The sequence below is a fragment of the Mesoplodon densirostris genome, chromosome 12 (assembly GCF_025265405.1).
Source record: "Mesoplodon densirostris isolate mMesDen1 chromosome 12, mMesDen1 primary haplotype, whole genome shotgun sequence".
Classification (NCBI taxonomy): Eukaryota; Metazoa; Chordata; class Mammalia; order Artiodactyla; family Ziphiidae; genus Mesoplodon; species Mesoplodon densirostris.
In genome coordinates, this window is record NC_082672.1 from 33866389 (window position 1) to 33884608 (window position 18220).

Consider the following 18220-nt stretch of genomic DNA (forward strand, 5'->3'; position numbering starts at 1 on the left):
CTAAATTAGGAGTTTTGAATTCGATTTAACTGCACCTAAATAAATGTTTCCTTTTCCATTTATTTCTACCTAATATAAACAAAGAAATAAACAATAAAATCTACTTGGAAGCAAGGAGAGATGGATAAAGTACAACTACGTAAATCTGCCATTTGCCTAAATACTTTCAGTATCCTTATATTCTTGGGAAAATAGTCATTAAGTTTTAAATTTAAATTCCAAATCTGCTCTAAAACTCCCATGTACCATTGGAACCCAATGCCTATGCTCAGTCTTTTAGCTATGTCTCGGAGTGAAACATAAGACTGGCATAAAAAACTCCCAAAATATGATATTTTTCTCTAGTAGTATGTAAATTAATGTTAAACTAGCCAAGTAAGGAATAACCTCAAATAACATAAGAGTGTAAAGCAGTTAAATATAAATGACACTTTCCATACTCTACCTCTAAGATAACCATAAGCTGGAGTACATGTTCTGTATCTTCCTCCTCTTCTTCGAGGTCGTATGATATAGTAAATGTCAATTGTCCTCCAACTGCTGTGAGCTACAAGAGAGGAGATGCGTAATCATTACAGGACTGGAGATGGGTCATTAAATCATGTTTTACTTATTATTTTAAAATTATTATATTGTTCTAGAGGGCAGGATTTGGAAGAAGCAGAAATCATGAGCATGCAGAGTGAGAATGATAGACATTTCTTTAGGAGTAACCTTTATACGAACCTTACCCATCAACAGCAAGCCTGACACAAATATAAATTCATGTATTATTTTCCCTGGTATTGCAGGCTTGCTGAAATAGGTTAAGTTCCAGGGAACCAAACACAGCCCCTCCTGTCCTTCTCCTAGTGTGTAGCTTGAGCTTTAAAATTCCCAGAGAAGGATCTTTGTTAAAATTGGGAGATTTCTACCCATCCCTGAGGGTCACTCACTTTCTGTGGGTCTGAATGCTTTCAGCAAAGACATCACTCCATTTCACAGGCACTTTACCTAGACTATAAGCTAAGCTGGAAATGTTGTTGGTCAAAGAAAAAGAAGTGTAGCAGCAAATTTTATATCATGATAAAATCCAATCAAAACTCCCAAAGAAGATACACTTTCCCCTGTGCAATCCAATATGCTTAGTTTGAATGAATGCTGTTATCTCTTTTCGTTAAACAAACTTCTTTCCTTCCAACATGCATGCCGAGCCCCATACAATGTATGCTTGAGGTTTACATCCTCTGACATTGACAGTAACCTTGCAGAAAGGATTAAAAAAATAGGAAAGCAAGATCATTTACAGGATAGGAACCAACACTGGAGCTTGAGTGACAGACTCGATGCAAATGCTGCAGTGCTTTTTAAAAAATTCCACCCCAGCATTGTAAATAGACACTCATAAAACAAAGCTGATGATTTGTATTCTGCAGTTTCCTCCATGCTGACAAACAGACCCAGCTTCGCAGCCCTAGGCTCTCTGTGGCCTCTCGCAGCAGACCCTGACCACAAAGCAATTCCCGATGATGCTCTGGATTGAAGAGGAGGAACCCGGATTCCTCTCAGAGTTGTTCCATAGAGAATGGAACATAGCTCGCCATGGCTGATTAAACAGGGTTTTTAAATTGCAGCTCCTAATGTCTTCTAAGAGCTCATTACAGGGAGCTCTATAAGGAACTAAAATTCAGAAAACTTTTATTCCCCTGTTCCACTGAGAAACAGCCCTATTCTAATGTCTTTTCATATATAAAATAATAAATTTCTCTCTAGACTATAGCCTTTGGCATTATTGTAAGTAATGATGGGTGAATCTATGTAAAAGGTTTTTGGTTCTATTAAGATAAGCTTCCAAAATTTCACATAGCATGCTTGTTCAAAATCAGCCAGACATTTTCTCAATGACAGGAGCCTAGAAAGGCAGCAGAAAGAATGTTTCATATATTTCAAAGAGAACTTAACTATTCAGAATTTCCTAAATTAATAAAAATATTTAGTAGGAGGTAGGGATTGAGTTTGGGAAGGACATTGGAACATAGATCTCTAATGTAGCAAACTTTTGAGATTCCAAATGTATTTTGATTATTTAAAATTTGGATTACATGTTATTATTCTTCTGGGATATGTTTCTCTAAAAAAAAGATGAATGTAAATTAATTCTTAATTTCTTAAATCAATTGGAGAAACTTAGAATTAAAGGTAATTCCCACTTTGCCAATAAAAAGAGCCAAAGTGTCTGTAATTTGAGTATCCCAAATGTTAAGACTTAAGATGAAATACAAAAATGTTTGACCTGTTACAATATTTGACTTGTCAATGTATTTTCCATACCTGCTTATAATCAAGTCATATAGTATATGAGATAATATAATATGGGAGAGTAATGAGGGTGGAAACGGGGGAAAAAGAACAAATAACTACATAGAAAAAGAGAGGGGCCTTCTGTGGGTCAATGATAATATAAAACATGAACTAAGGAATAGAATTAATTCAACCTATTTTCCTGAGGGCTTATAATAATAGTAGTAATAATAAGAATGAAAAATTGGTTTCACATTTCATAAAACAACTTTTTTTCCAAACTCTTTCACGCATATTTGATACCCATGCTTTGGCAACATTAGAACCAGTTTTTGAATCACCTAACAATTTTCATGAGTATCTATTTTGCGTCCACCTAAGTTGTGAAAAACAGGAAATTTTAAATAGATGCATGATACTGTTACCAGGTGTTTTTTCCCCAAACCACAAGTGTTCATTTCTATAATATTAAAATCACTATCTACTTCATTCACCCTAAGGTATATATTTATGATCACCTCTATATAACTACTTAGTCAAGTACTTAGGTAATTTTTTAAAAGACTGTTTAAGATATCATCCTTCAATTTAGAGATTGTACCTCCTAGGAATAATTATTTATTCTCTGTTAAACTCCTTTGCCTCTATTTTTCCTTCAACTCCATAAAGTAATCTCTTCAAAAGCAATAAGACCAAGCACTTCCTGGTGGTGTTTCCAGCTAATGTGTCTTCCCCAAAGAGTACATACCATTGTAGGGTCTTTGTAATGATTCAATTGTAAGATAACACCTTGTTTTCTGAGGAATATTGTTTTTTGGGGGAAAAAGCTTTGCGAATACTCAGAATATAAGTTGTCCTTTCATATATGGCTTGGATGAGGAATTCTGTCTCTTCTCCATCAATGTACTGCTCCATATTCCAAATGCCATTTTTACTTGGCTCCGCCACATGCTTGCTTCTCCACTCTCCTATAATTCCTTCAGTATCCCAATCTTCACTCTCTCCATCAAATCAAATGTGCACAGGGCTGCAAGTCATCAATTAACTTTGTTGTCTCCTCTAGCTGTTATCTCTGGTTATTTGTTAGTTTTGCTGTCAAACTCTAAGATATGTGGTATTACACTCATTTTCTTTATTTCTACCCATCCACCCTTTATTTATTTTATCAAGCTGCAGCCTGCTTTCCACCCTTAGTACTTCACTACAAGTGCTTCTTGAGAGGTCATTTATCAGCTTTATCTAGCAACCACTAATGGGCTTTTGTCTAGTTCTATGTGTCATGTGATAATTCTTAAGATTCTTGACTCCTTGGTCTTCTAATACTTTAGACTTTTCTGATACTTCTTCCCCTGGAGTATGACAGAGGTCATACCTCTGTCTCTGTGATAGATACAGTTTTCTTTTGTTCCATACTCAGTGTATGGATGTCTCCAAGACTTACTCTCTTTTGGTTATCCTTTCTTATTGACTTTCCATTCCTCTCTCATGGATTGAACTATGTTCATACCTGGTTTCTCAATCCATATCTTCTATCCTGTCCCATGTCCCTGTATTAATTTGCTCCTGGTGTCATAACAAAGGACCAGTGACTCGGTAAACAACCGAAATCTGAGATCAAGATGTCAGCAGGGTTGGTTTTTCTTAGGCCTCTCACCTTGGCTTGTATTATAGATGGTCATCTTTTTCCTGTGTTCTTCCATGGTCTTCCTTCTGTGTTTGTCTCTGTCCTAATTTCCTCTTCTTATAAGGACACCAGTCATAGTGGATTAGGGACCACACTAAGAACCCCATTTTAACTTAATTAATTAATTGGAATAAAAGATCCTTTCTCCAAATACAGTCACATTTTGAGGTTCTGGGAGTTAGGACTTCAACATACAATTCTGGGGAACAATTCAGCCTGTAACAGTTCTGTACTGAATGATTGTTCAGTAATGTATCACACACTCAACATACCCAAAGTTAATCTTATTATCTGGGTCTTCCCAGGAAACAACTATTTTCTTAACTTCCATGAAGCATGGGTCAAGCCAATTGCTTTGTTTCTCTACTGTAATTTGGAAACCATAGGTACAACATAATATTGTTTTCACTTTATTTTCTGTATCAGATTAGTGCCTCAATCCTATTCCTTGAAATGCTTCTTGTCTAACTTTCTGTTCCCATTGCTACATCCCACTCACTAGGTCCTCATCAAGCATTTGAATTCAATTCCCTGACTTCAGTGTTCTTTTTTGGGGAAAATGTTATCAACAATTACTTCTGTTGTTGCACTTGCCTAATGAAGAACCTCTAGTGGCTCTGGGATCTATGATATCATTCAAGTTTCTATGCAGTTTCAATACTCTGTAGGATCTATCTAGCCCTCTGTTCACAAAATCTGTGCAGAGATGTCCCAGGGCACTTCAGTAAACTCACAAAGGCACTGTGGGATGTTGTAAATGTTTGAAGGAAATACAGCAATACTATATAATGGTTGGACACCACACAAACAACTAGCTCTACATAGTTCACAATTTTAACAGATAATGCTATATTCCTCTAGAGGATGTTCTCAAAATTTTGAGCTATGTTTTTGTTTACTTGCATTTTCAGCCATGTTATATCTTTGTTAAGCAAAGTTTTCAGTGGATGCTATGATAAAAACAAAAACAAGCATTGTACAAAAATCAATGTGAAACAGAAAATAAAGGCAGCAATGTCTGATCTGATTCTCAGTTTTCAGAACTTGAATATTACTCAGCAAGAAAGATCCCATTAGTAAGTAATTGTGGTAATTTATGAAGAAAAGAAATTATTATATTGTATAAGTTTATGTGCATTATTTTTTAATGACTGCTAAATTCAAATATTTGTTAAGTTGTTTAGCCCTAACTACTGCAGCATATTTCAGTTGATCTAGAAGGCATTGTGAGAAAAATATGGGGACACTAAGAATACCACAAATTGAAAAAGTTTCAGAACTCCCAATCTAGCCTCTGTATCTATCCATTCTGCTACTTATATGTGCTTAAAGTAATTTTCCTGCTGAAATTCTCATTCCTACAGCTCTCTGACCATTCAAATGCTGCTTTTCTTTCTTTGCCTGGTTGATGTCCCGCTGGACAGAAGACTGAGGGAAAAAAGTTCTTTCAGTGATATTCTTAAAGTCTACTGAGAAGTCAGTGGCAACCACAACTAGTAAAAGAGCTAAAAAACAGAAGAACAGGTAGAGTGCTGTATAAACCAACTCATCCAATAACATTAAAGAATTCTAACCATACATCATGTGACATTGGTAAGTTATGTGTACTGTGCATAACTAACTTTCCACAATCTTGGACTCTGTAGACTCTACTAATTTTATATTTGAGGTTTTCATATTAGTCCTTTTTGGGGACAACATTGATTTCTCTAATCTTACAGAGCACTGCATGTACAGCCAATAGAACATTTCATTTTCTCCTGCTATTTAGGAACTAAACTGTCATCATTCTATTGGCTAGAGAAATATGCTTTTCCACAGGTAGAAATAAGTGCAATTCCAGTTTGCTTTAGGACCTTTCTTATATTTACTGGATGGATTAGACTATATCTACCAGAGATGAAAATTATATTCCTTTTCAATACAAAGAGAAAGTGAATTTAATGAAAATATTTCATTCCATAAGAGTTCCCAAAGACCTAGCCTTTTATCTTTCCCCTTATCTATTAAGCAAAATTCTCTTTGGGGAGATTCAGATATCAAATTGCGAAGGCACTGCAAGACAAAGGAGCAGCACCCATCCATTCCTGGAGATGGTTCAGTGCTAAGTCCTTCACTCTCCTGATCCTCAAATTCACCCCATTAAGAAAAGAGCAATGCGAGTAGCTGTTTCCCTTGAATACCTGTTTTAATTCTACCTTCAGGGGAAAGGAACAGCTTGATTGCAAGTAACATTATAGTCACTATGCAATATATAACCTAATGTCACACTTAATAATGTAGTGTGCATGCAGCACATTGCATTAAAGATCTAATGAGGCAGGAAAGTTTTTCCTCATGAGTAGAAAAGTCTAAAGTTAATTCATAAAACTAAGCTTTACAAAAGCATTTAGTATTAGGTTTTGTGTGTTCTAGTCTCTCTTCCCCCCCCTCCCCAATTTAAGAAGTATGGATTGAGGGATGAAGGGTGGATGATCTATGGAGGACAATATATCTGCAAGGAAATTTTTCTCAGAAAAATAAGCCTGGAATATTTGGTCCTCTGATGTCAGAACATCATCATTCTTACTCCACAAAATGGGGTGTGAAACCTAATATTTGCTTTTCTTACCAGAGCAAATATTTCAGAAGGGATATACTAAAATCAAATGAGGAAAAGGCTTTGTAATATTGAGCAGGATAAGTGAAACAGAGCTGTCAATTTCAATTTAGTATCACAAAGTGGGCAGGCGATTCATCTTTCTAGATTCCAAAGCCCCAGAGTATTAAACTCTGAAAAGGTACCCTTCCATTTAAGTGTTTATTAATGCGTCTATTCATGAAGCTCTCTTTCAAAATGGAAAAAGTATTCCACTACAGGTTTTGTTATGTTCTTCTGTACATTTATAACATTGAGATAAAGTGCATGTTTCTCTCCTTTCAAAACTTGATAATTAGAATAGAACTGATGCAAGGGGATGTTGAATTAGAGAACAGGCAGAATTTACATGGGAGATCTTAAAGTTACATAATCTTTAATGCACAGAAAATGAACTAGGAGTTGTGGGTGCCAAATGGGGACAATACATTCTAGAAATGTGGCTTTGGAAGGCAAGAGGCTACTTTATGCAGTCAAGGAGATACAAAGAAAAAACTCTAGGAATTTTACTTTCTGCCTGCCTTACTCCCTTTCTTTTCTTCCTCGCTGCTTGCTTTTTCTGCCTTCCTTCCTTCCTTTTACACATCTCCTTCAAACCCTACCCCCACTCCCACCATCTCCTCTCCTCTTTCTTCTGATTTTTTTTTCCTTTTAGACTTGGCCACTTCCAACCCGATAAGATAATTTTGCATCCCTCTGTACTTTGTATCATCTAAAGTTCATATGTATCCAAAGCAGTGATTAAAATCATTAATGCGTCAGGGCCAAGAACAGAGTTTTGTGGCAGCCCACCAGGGATACTCCCTCAGTGTAACACTCACTACCTGATCAGTCAGTTTCCTTGCAGCCCAGTCCTCCAACTGCTTATGGAACTACTCACACATATTTATTCTTCCCAACTTTCACCATGTTTTTCCAAATTCTCACAACCTACCTCCTAGCTAGTATTCATATACAATGTTTCTTATTAATAATGCTAAGAGATATTCATTACAGCGTTTTGGTTGGCAGAGGGAAAACAAAGTAATTGTGAGAGATACATCTAGAGGAATTAAGAAGTCAATATGAGATTCCCATATGAATTTTTGTTAAATTAGTTGTTTATTCACTTGAGTAATGCCAACCTATCTCCAGCATAAGCTTTCTGTCTCCTGCGTAACAAAGTGAGGCCCAATTATACTTTCCCTATACTCAGTTATGATTCAAAGCAAATGGAATTATAAAGGTTTGATCAGGTAAGAATGTATCTGGTTGCAACTGAAAACCAGACAAGTTAGTGGTTCTCATATAACAAGAAGTCCAAAGGTAGACAGAGCAAATTTTTTTTTTTTCTCGGTACGCGGGCCTCTCACTGTTGTGGCCTCTCCCATTGTGAAGCACAGGCTCCGGACGCGCAGGCTCAGCGGCCATGGCTCACGGGCCTAGCCGCTCCGCGGCATGTGGGATCTTCCGGGACCGGGGCACGAACCCGTGTCCCCTGCATCAGCAGGCAGACTCTCAACCACTGCGCCACCAGAGAAGCCTGACGGATCAAATTTTTAAAAATTACAATGAATAGGTTAACCTTTTTCTATTTCATGTATTTTCTACAAACGCCTAGATCCTTCTGGGGGCACTTAAAAATATAAACATCTTATGAATAGATTTGCTAAACTTTACATAGATGACGAAGCACTTAGAAGTACAACATCCCATACATCAATTAGTATTTAGTGTTTTCTCTAAGTTCTCTGACTTAGAGAACTACTTGCTACCTTGTGACATGCACTGATCAAATATTGAGTTGAAACAGTACAGTCTCAACAGATGCGAGTAAATGGTAGCAGCCAAATTCTCCAAACTGTTTTTTGTTATCAAGCCCAGACTCAAAAATAGGATTTTTGCAACAGCTGTTTGTCTTCTGTTTACTTTTTATGTTTGGATGGAAGCTTCCATTAGTACTCTTTCTTTGGGTTGGATTAATTTATGAGTAAATATTTAGTACAAAAAATACATGTAGTATATTATTAAACATTGATCTAACCAAATAAACCATAAATTATGTTTTTATATATACATATGTTTCATATTGACTAGGGCTTAATTTTTTTCTTTAAGTTCTCTGCCAAGAAAACAGAAAACTATATCCTCATGATATACAACATTGATCTGATTAAAATAACAGGACCCATTTTAATCCAAGTTCCAGTAAGTTAAATAGAAACAGACTTACTATTTTCACATAAATGATGAATGAAAACAAAATATACAATCCTTGTGGAAAATTTATGAAAACACTGTAAAAAAGGGTTATCAGCCTTGCTATTTTCTATGTGAATGAGAATTTTACTTAACCTTTCTCTTACTGCTTAAGTATTTTATCTTATAAGTATATTCATTACTTTGGATAGTATATGGCTACTGTATAGCCTTTTCCCCTCACATTGCAAAAGTAGCAACAACAGTGTAATAAACAGAGCTTTCCTCTTGCCCATAGGCAATTCTAACAGTTTATATCTTTAGCAACACTAAATATGGTTGGAACTGCTGTATGTTTAAATAAGTTCAATTAATTTTAAGTTACATTATTTAGATAGAGCTTATTTTGAAATAGCAGTCAACTTATCTACCTCAAAAGCAGAAGTCAGAACACATCTTGGAATACTATTCCGATTTGATGCTAAATTGATCTACCACTATTCTCTTTTGTTTCTTTCCACATTTGTGAACTCTGCAGGTGATTCTTTATTACAGCAGTAGAAGCTGATTATGAATTTTAGAAGAAAACATTCCCAAATGTGCAATGGAAACTAAGTCACATCCTAGAGGAGAATCAACAGGCTAATAAAATACATTTAAGTATCTTCTTCCAGAATGAACAGATAAAGGGCTGTGTTAGTTATCTGATGTCTATTAATATAGGGGTCAGATATAAATCACACCAAAGATCAAACCCATTCCTGGAGATTTTCCAGACCTAATTTCAGATCCTGGTTCTGTCTTTAAATTACTGTATGGCCCTTGGGAAAGTTATTTATGCCATCAGAGTCTCAGTTAATTTTCACTAAAATGAGCTGAATTACACCTACCTCAGAATTTTGTTCTGAGTATGAAATGAGAAAATACAAGGTAAATTCCTCCCCTGGCACCTAGCATATAGTATATAAGTAAAAAATATTGTAAGTTATACTGTTTTAATATATTTTCAAAATTAAATATATACACACTTCACACAAAAATTCAAATCATAATAATATTTATTTCACAATTGTAAATGCATCTTAGGTTTTCTGGAAGAGTCACAGTGATGGCAGGATTCAGATCTTATTCATGCTTTAATGTTTCCCTCTGGTACTCTGCATAAGTATCTCACAGATAGTAGATAGTACATAAATATCTGCTGAATTTTAATCAAATTCAACACCATATATCATTTCAATATATGATATTGAATAGATGGAGAAGGCATTAAAAAAGCTTGGAAAATTTGTACTACTCCATGAGATAACTTGCAGTTGTTATTAACGTAGGTCTTTATTGGTCTCTCTATTATTATCTTTATCAGTCCTAAAAACAAACCAAACTAGACATGTCTATTTGAGCTTTTTGGTGATTTGAGCTTACCACAGGAACTCACTGTACTGCTGACTGGCAAACTATAAATGCATTTGTTTTAAAATAAGGAAGTTTTAGCACCGGGAAGTTTGATCTGAAGTTGAAGGGAAAAAAATCAATATTTAAGTCATTTAGACATTTACACACATGAAGCAACTATATGCCATTACTTTTCACCAGCTTCTATGTGCTAGGATAATAGCACAATTTCCAGCACCCCCTAATACATATTTTATAAGTCATATGCACATTTTCAATACGTTCTGATACATTGGCAAACAATGTACTCTCTGTATTAAGAAGATACCTAGCATACAGATTAAAGGAAGCAATAATCCAACTGCAATCACAGCTAGTAAGAGCACATTCTTGATATCACCGTTTAAGAGAGTAGTTGACAAATTAGAGTTCATTCAAAGAGGAATGACCAGGACGTTGATGGCTCTAAAAGCTGAGCAAAAGGTTTAGAAAGGTAATGGGAATCTTTAATTTTAAAAAAGAAAAAACTTAGGGAAAACATGATCGTTTTCTCGAATGTTTGAGGCTCTAGCATGTATAATAGGAAAAAAACGTGCTCTGTTTGTAGCACAGAAATTGAGCCTATATAAGGAAGTGGGGAGAAGGAGTATTGTTTGGTCATGTGGAAAAATTAAATTCTCATATCTAGAACTGTTGAAAATGGAATGAAATACCTTGTAGAGTATCCGTATCCCTGAAGATATATGAATAGAGCTTCATCTGACCAGGATGATGGCGGAGGAATGCCTATATCAGCTGAAAGGTTGGACTAGATCTAAAACCACTGGGCAACTTGAAATTCCACCATGCTGTTTTACAGCTTTATTATAGTTGGTGACTAAATATCAGGGTAACCTTCTGCAATTTCTATTGTAGAGCCCCAGGATAGTATCAGTTTTATATACATCTGCTTTCTGCTCTGTGATTTTGGGGATAAAGAATTTATAGGAAAGAGCAACACATTTTATTAAGAGAAAACTACTTGTATACACAAAGACAGAATGGCATAGTGGGAAAAAGAACATGTTCTGGAGCTAGACTTCTGGGGAAGAAATAGCTCTGCCACTTATTAATTGCTTATGACTAGAGTAAATTACTTAATCTCTCTTTGTCTCAAATCTTCATCTGAAACATGGATATGATACAACAGTACATGCTTTATAGGGCTGTTGTGAGAATTCAATTGAATAATCTAGAATAGTGCTTGACACTTTACAAGTGTTGAATAAAGGTTAGCTGTTATCACTGTTCTTGTTGCTATTATGTAAAACAATCTCCAAAAGTTTGTAACCATCCAGAGCAAGATTCTCTGATTACCACATCATTTCAACAAATGAGTATGATCTGGGTATTTTTAAGTTTGAAAACAAACATTTGTCACATTTTTAAGCAATACATGCATAACATAAAATTACGGTAGGTCTCAAAAATTAAGGGACTCAATTACTGAGCCTTATATAATCAAGCAAACATTTATATAAAACTTTAGAATTTCAATAGCACTTTTGGCATCATTTTATTTACTCTTGAAAAATCTCATAAGTATTATTGTTATTATATCATATCATATACAGGGGGAAATTAAGGTTCCAAAAGGTTAAATTGTTCAAGGTCACACTTTTACTTTAGTGATATCGAGATGCAGCCTTGATTTATGTTTACCTTTTTAAATTCAAGACTCTGTATCTCTCCCTTCTTCTCTCTCTCTCCCTCTCTCTCTCTCTCTCACACACACACACACACTCAGTGTGCATGGTATCTATAATTCAAAGATCCTGTACTCCAGAATAGGACTGACTCACTCTCCATTACATTTACTGTGTGACTTTGGACAAATTAATTTAATTCTATAGTATACATAGTGTTATGTCTAAAGGAGAATGAAAATACCTACATTGAAGTGTCTTTGTAAAATAATTCATGAGAGAAACTATGTAAAACCTATTCTTCATGTTCTATACCAGGCATATTGAATTTATTCAAACATAGTCTCATTTTCTCTTATAATTATTCTGGGAATTGAACAAGCTTAAAATAAGTTTCTTAATTTGAGTCTAAGTGTTCATGTAGAAAAGAAAATACTGCTGTTTCTTAAACATGAAAATACATTATCTTCATTAATAATGAGAAGAAAAAGTAAAACTTTGCTAAAATACCATTGCTCACTCATTGAATTGGTAAAGATCCAAAAGTTTGATAACATACTCTATTGGTGAAGGGCTTAGGGAAACAAGCACTTGCATGCATTGGTGGTGTATGTATAAAATCTATGGGATCGATTTGGTAATATCTAAAGTACAAATGCATATACACTTTGATATGGCAATTTTCTGGAAATTTATCCAACAGTTATACTTGCACATGTAAGATATAGCTAAGTACGTGATTATTCATTACAACAATGTTTGTACTAGAATAGCATTGAAAGTAGACCCATGTCCATCAATAGTGATCATTATTAGACATATTAATAATGATAATAATGGAGATGGCAAATATTCTGCAATGTGGCTGTACATATATTAACTCATTTAACCCTCAAAATAATATTCGTACAGCCTTATGAGATAGGCATATTGTTATCATTGTTACATTTATTTTAAAGATGAGAAAACTGAAGCATTGAGTGATTACATAACTTGCTCAAGGTTATAAAGTTGGTAAGTGGTGAAACCAGGACTTGAACCTCATGACCTAGCACTAGAGTCAAAGTTTAACCTCTTTTATGACTGCTGAATGAATTTGGGTGCATCTATTCAACAAAATAAAATTAACCAAAAGTTATACATATAAGTATATATATATATATTTCTATACATGGAGGAGAAAAATCTTTATCCCTTAATATGGAATTATTTTCATCACATTAAATAAAAACTATAATGTGCTTTTATAATATGTATGTCATACTACCATTTACATAAAATGAGAAAAGTTATATATATGTATATATAATATATATATACATAAAAAGTAATATAGAAATAGGGAAAATAAGAGTTAACCCCAAGATACATGGCAGTTACTATTTTGATGTTATTTATTCTTAATTTATCAGATGAAATAACTAATAGAATCAGCATCACTAGCTGGGATATCTGAGTAAGGTCAAATATTTGTGATTTAAGCACCTGCAAAATGGCCCTGGTAATCAGGGAGAAAGTGCATTTTATAAAGAATGCTTTGCAAATATATTTAGAGGGGTTTCTGGAATAGTGATACTGAGGAAATACAAAGAAAAGGGAGTCAGGAGACTTGAGTGTTAGCTAGCCCTGCTCAAACCAGACGTGTAATTTAAGAAATATTTGTTTCTGAAGAACAAAACCAAAACCAGGGGCTTCCCTGGTGGTGCAGTGGTTGAGAGTCCGCCTGCCGATGCAGGGGACACGGGTTCGCGCCCCAGTCTGGGGGGATCCCACATGCCACGGAGCAGCTGGGCCCGTGAGCCGTAGCTGCTGAGCCTGTGCGTCCGGAGCCTGTGCTCCACAACAGTGAGAGGCCCACGTACCGAAAAAAAAAAAAAAAAAAAAAAAAAACTAGACTCTGAATATGGAAGTGAAAAGAGCTGATATGATGTCTCAGCTTATGAGTATTTCACAGAAGTATGACTTCTGTTATACTTATATGAGATATTTATCTGAAAAGAGCTTTAAAATAATCACCTTTACTGTGCAAATTTCAGTGATTTTCCTGCTATTTTACTGTATTATTTTGAGATTTCTAATAAGTAATATTAGTATATTTTGGAGACTACATATATGTACATTTTAATTATTTGATACCTTTAGTTCTAAAATTCTCTGACTAAATGACAATAGAAATCTGATACATCAGACTTCTTCAATAGTGAAGCTCTAATATTTAGAAATGATTGCATTCAAGTAAATATATTACACAGTATTTTAGATATGTCTTGCCCTCATTTCTTTTCATTTTAAGTAGATAAATCATTACACTAAAATATCCCTACATGAATCTACAAATTTCGTCACTCATATATTAAAAGTACATCAGACTATGGACTCCTTAACTCAAAACAAAAACAAAAAAACAAAAACCCAGAAGTCAGCGAAAAACAATAGCCAAAATTTTAAGATAAAGCTTAGTACTTCTTGTAAGATATAGGAGAAAATTTGTGATTTTTCTAAGTCCCCCAATTCCCATAAATTGTAGGTACGCTTTTATAACAAAGGGAGTACAAATAGTGTTCCTTACTATTTTCTAAGAAAACAGAGTTTCTGCCATACAAAGGCAGACAGACCCTTAGGACACTCCATTCTGCTAAGAGTTCAAAAAGGCACGTAAAAGCAGCCCCATCAATCACAACATGAAACACACACTTTCTCACACTCTCACAGGGGTGCAAATATTTATGCAGCTTTGGACACTTATTTTCTTCATGCACTTTCACATCAGCATAGCCATTGTATACTTTTTTTTGTGGGGGGAACATTTATGCAGTCTTTGAACTTTAGCATATTGCATTGAATTTTGTAGTACATACTTTATTTTATATACTATTTCTAAAGCTTTCAACATCTCTGTTATTTCTCTTTCTTCTCAGTCATAACTGAACATCCCTCCCACACAGACCAGCTGTTTCTCTATTTAAAAGAAGGCAAGTGATTTAACATCATAAATACCAAATTGCATCTCAAGGTCAGAGTCAAAAGCTTTTATGTCTCATTAAATTTTAGTCTCCTCATCAGTTTTTCTCATTGAGCTACCATTTATATTTTGGTACGTGGAAAAGCATGGGACTTGTATTATCAGTTAAAACAGAAGGCTATCTCCAGCTACTAATGACTAATATAAAACATTTCCAATTAAATGTGTAGTACCTCATATACTTTGTAAATGGCAACTGCAAAACTTCATCAGCTTTCTGGTCCATTTAACAGCAACTTCCCTTCCCACTGAGGGAGAAGAAGGAAAACACCTCTTTGAATTAATCCATCCCCTAAGTGCTGAGACATAAAAATATGGACCTTTATCTCTCTCCTAAATCAAATCAGTTAGACCACTAATGTAATTCTTGGAAGTGATAGATTTAATTTTAAAATATTAGATTTTTTTTTGCGGTATGCGGGCCTCACTGTTGTGGCCTCACCCATTGCAGAGCACAGGCTCCGGACGCGCAGGCTCAGCGGCCATGGCTCACGGGCCCAGCCGCTCCGCGGTATGTGGGATCTTCCCGGACCGGGGCACGAACCCGTGTCCCCTGCATCGGCAGGCGGACTCTCAATTTCTTAGAAATTTCTTAGAAATTCACTAAAAGGTAATAAAGAAAACCTATATGCATCACTGTCTGATTTTAGCACTCATTTATTCAATGATAAATAAGCAGAAGTGTGATAACATGAAGAACCTCCCATCGTTTTAGAGTCTACAGCAGTATTTCTGAAGGTAATCATGTATGAAAAAGTTGATGGCAAATCAACTGACTTCATTTATTTCCCCACGTATAAAAGGAATTTTTTATGCCTTTTAGCCCCCAAACACTTATTTTATCATAAGGAAAACATCGGACCAGAGAAGATATGTGATCTGCCCAAAGCCAAAGTGTAAATAATGGCAGAGATTCTGGGACTTGGTTTCAGTTCTGCATCTCTACATGTGTTCATAGATACTATTTGCTTAGGACAACATGTTTTCTGTTCTATTTTATTTTGTTATAATTGTTTTAAAATACTGTCACAAATTTTTTGACACCCATTCCAGTGAGAGTCAATGGGGGTATCTGTCCTGTCTCTTGAATCTGAATGGGTTTGTGATGGCTTTGACCAATGGAATATCATGTGCAATTTCTGAGGTAAGGTCATAAATCATCATTAAGCTTTTGCCTTATTTTCTGGGTGCATATTCTACTGGAACTCTGCACTGCCATGAAGGTTCCTGCCACCCTAAGGCCACCATGCTTTGAGGAAGCCCAAACTACATATATTGGTCATGTGTGGGATGCCTGGTCTGTCTCAGTTGAACTCAGCCTTTGGGCTATTGCATTCCAGGCAATAGCCATGTATGTGAAGAAGCTTCCAATGGTTCAATTCACTCACAACCATTCAAGTCTGCCCGCCTGAGCCTCAAGATATTATTGAGCAAAGAGTAGCCATCCCTGCAATACTCTGTTCAAATTCCTTACCTGCAAAATTTGTGAACATATTAAAATAGCTGTTTTACACTAATTTTGAGGTGGTTTGTCACTCGGCAATAGATAACTGGAAAACTCTTAGATTTTAGTTCTCTCCCATAGGGGTTAAGCATGCTGGTTATTTTGATACGTTTAGCTATTGCCAGTCAAAAGGTATACTGTTCTATATTTTAGCTTTTCTTAAATGACCTTTCTTTAGAGCTATAATTCGGCCATCCTTCTACATATTATTTTTTTTTTTTTTTTTTTTTTTTTGCGGTATGCGGGCCTCTCACTGTTGTGGCCTCCCCCGTTGCGGAGCACAGGCTCCGGACGCGCAGGCTCCGGACGCGCAGGCTCAGCGGCCATGGCTCACGGGCCCAGCCGCTCCGCGGCATATGGGATCCTCCCAGACCGGGGCACGAACCCGCATCCCCTGCATCGGCAGGCGGACTCTCAACCACTTGCGCCACCAGGGAGGCCCTACATATTATTTTTATGAGCATAGTATAGCACTTTCTTTGGGTTAAATTTCTTTTTAAAATTTCATTCACTAAACATGTATTGAATATATAATCTATATTTTAAAAATTAATAGATTTCAAAGATATAGAGATGAACAGAATAAAATGATTGTTCTCCAGAGAGTGTGGGGAGAGAGAGCTGCTGTTTGATTTTTTTGTTCTTATTTTCCTCTTCCTCCTTTTTTAATTTTATAATGAAAGCATTTAGGACTTTAGATTTACCCTGAATACTGCTTTTGCATCATCTGAGTTTTTTCTTAATCATACACTGTTTTCTAGATTATATATAATTGTAATTTAAATTTCTTTTTGCAGGATAGTTTATATAGCATGTTTCAAGATTTTAATTCATTTAATACTTTTAATTTATATATGACCACACCATGATCAGAGACTGAAAACTAAACATTTTCTGGTTTTAGAATTTCTGAAAAGTGTGTGTGTACATAGGATGCCTGTGTAGTCTGTCATGAGACTGATTTTTAAAATATTCCATCAGTATAGGCCCTATTTATGAATATAAAATGAACAAAGTGCTATTATTTATTTTTTAATCTTCAGTAAGATTTATCAATGTTTACATCCTCTCTCCTTACTTTTCAAAGATTGAGTCATGTATTAAAGTCTATCACTACTACAATTGTTTGTTTGCATATCAATAAAATAGTGTCAAGGAATATGCAGTGAGTATTCTTCAAACATAAGAAGAAATTCATGATATACTGGCATAGTTTGAATTCTAACAAAGAAAGCCTGGGGTAAACTAATGATATGTATAGTTTCATATCTATAGGACAACATTTGGAGCATTTCTAACTAGCAAGTAATTCTAAGAAAATATACTAACCATATATTTTATTTATTTAAAATTGTAAATTAAGAATCAAATAATTAAACATAAACAATAAATATCACTATTTCTAAAAATGTTATCAAATCTGAAAATATACTTTGAATGCATTAAGAAGTTCAAAAATGAGAAGAAAAAGAACATCCAGGCAAAGTATTTTTTATGCAAGGTAATTTGCATAATAAATTTATAACACATTAATGCCATAATAGACATTTTTAGAGTTACATTATATTTAGCTAATGAGAATTGAAATGTTAATGTGTATCATAATCATCAGGCAAGCACATTCATCATTTTATTAACTTTTTCTATCCTATTTTATACATCTGACATTCAAGAATATTTGATCATTTTTCTGGACCAAATAAAATTGTTATAATTTTAGTTATTATTAGGTAATTCAATAAGCATATTTTTACATATGGCTTGGTATTAAGCTTGGCTTTATGCAAAAGTACGTATAAATCTAAGCATATAGCAAAAAGAATCATGTATTTCT

General features: G+C 35.0%; 1 protein-coding gene across 1 annotated transcript in view; it reads right to left on the reverse strand.

Moving 5' to 3' along the window:
- Nucleotides 1-18220, reverse strand: part of LAMA2 (laminin subunit alpha 2) — a 614367-nt gene that overhangs the window by 261143 nt on the left and 335004 nt on the right. Inside the window, exon 13 of the mRNA XM_060114490.1 lies at nucleotides 446-547. Within this exon, the coding sequence (XP_059970473.1) occupies nucleotides 446-547 (102 nt within the window). The remainder of the gene's footprint in view (nucleotides 1-445; nucleotides 548-18220) is intronic.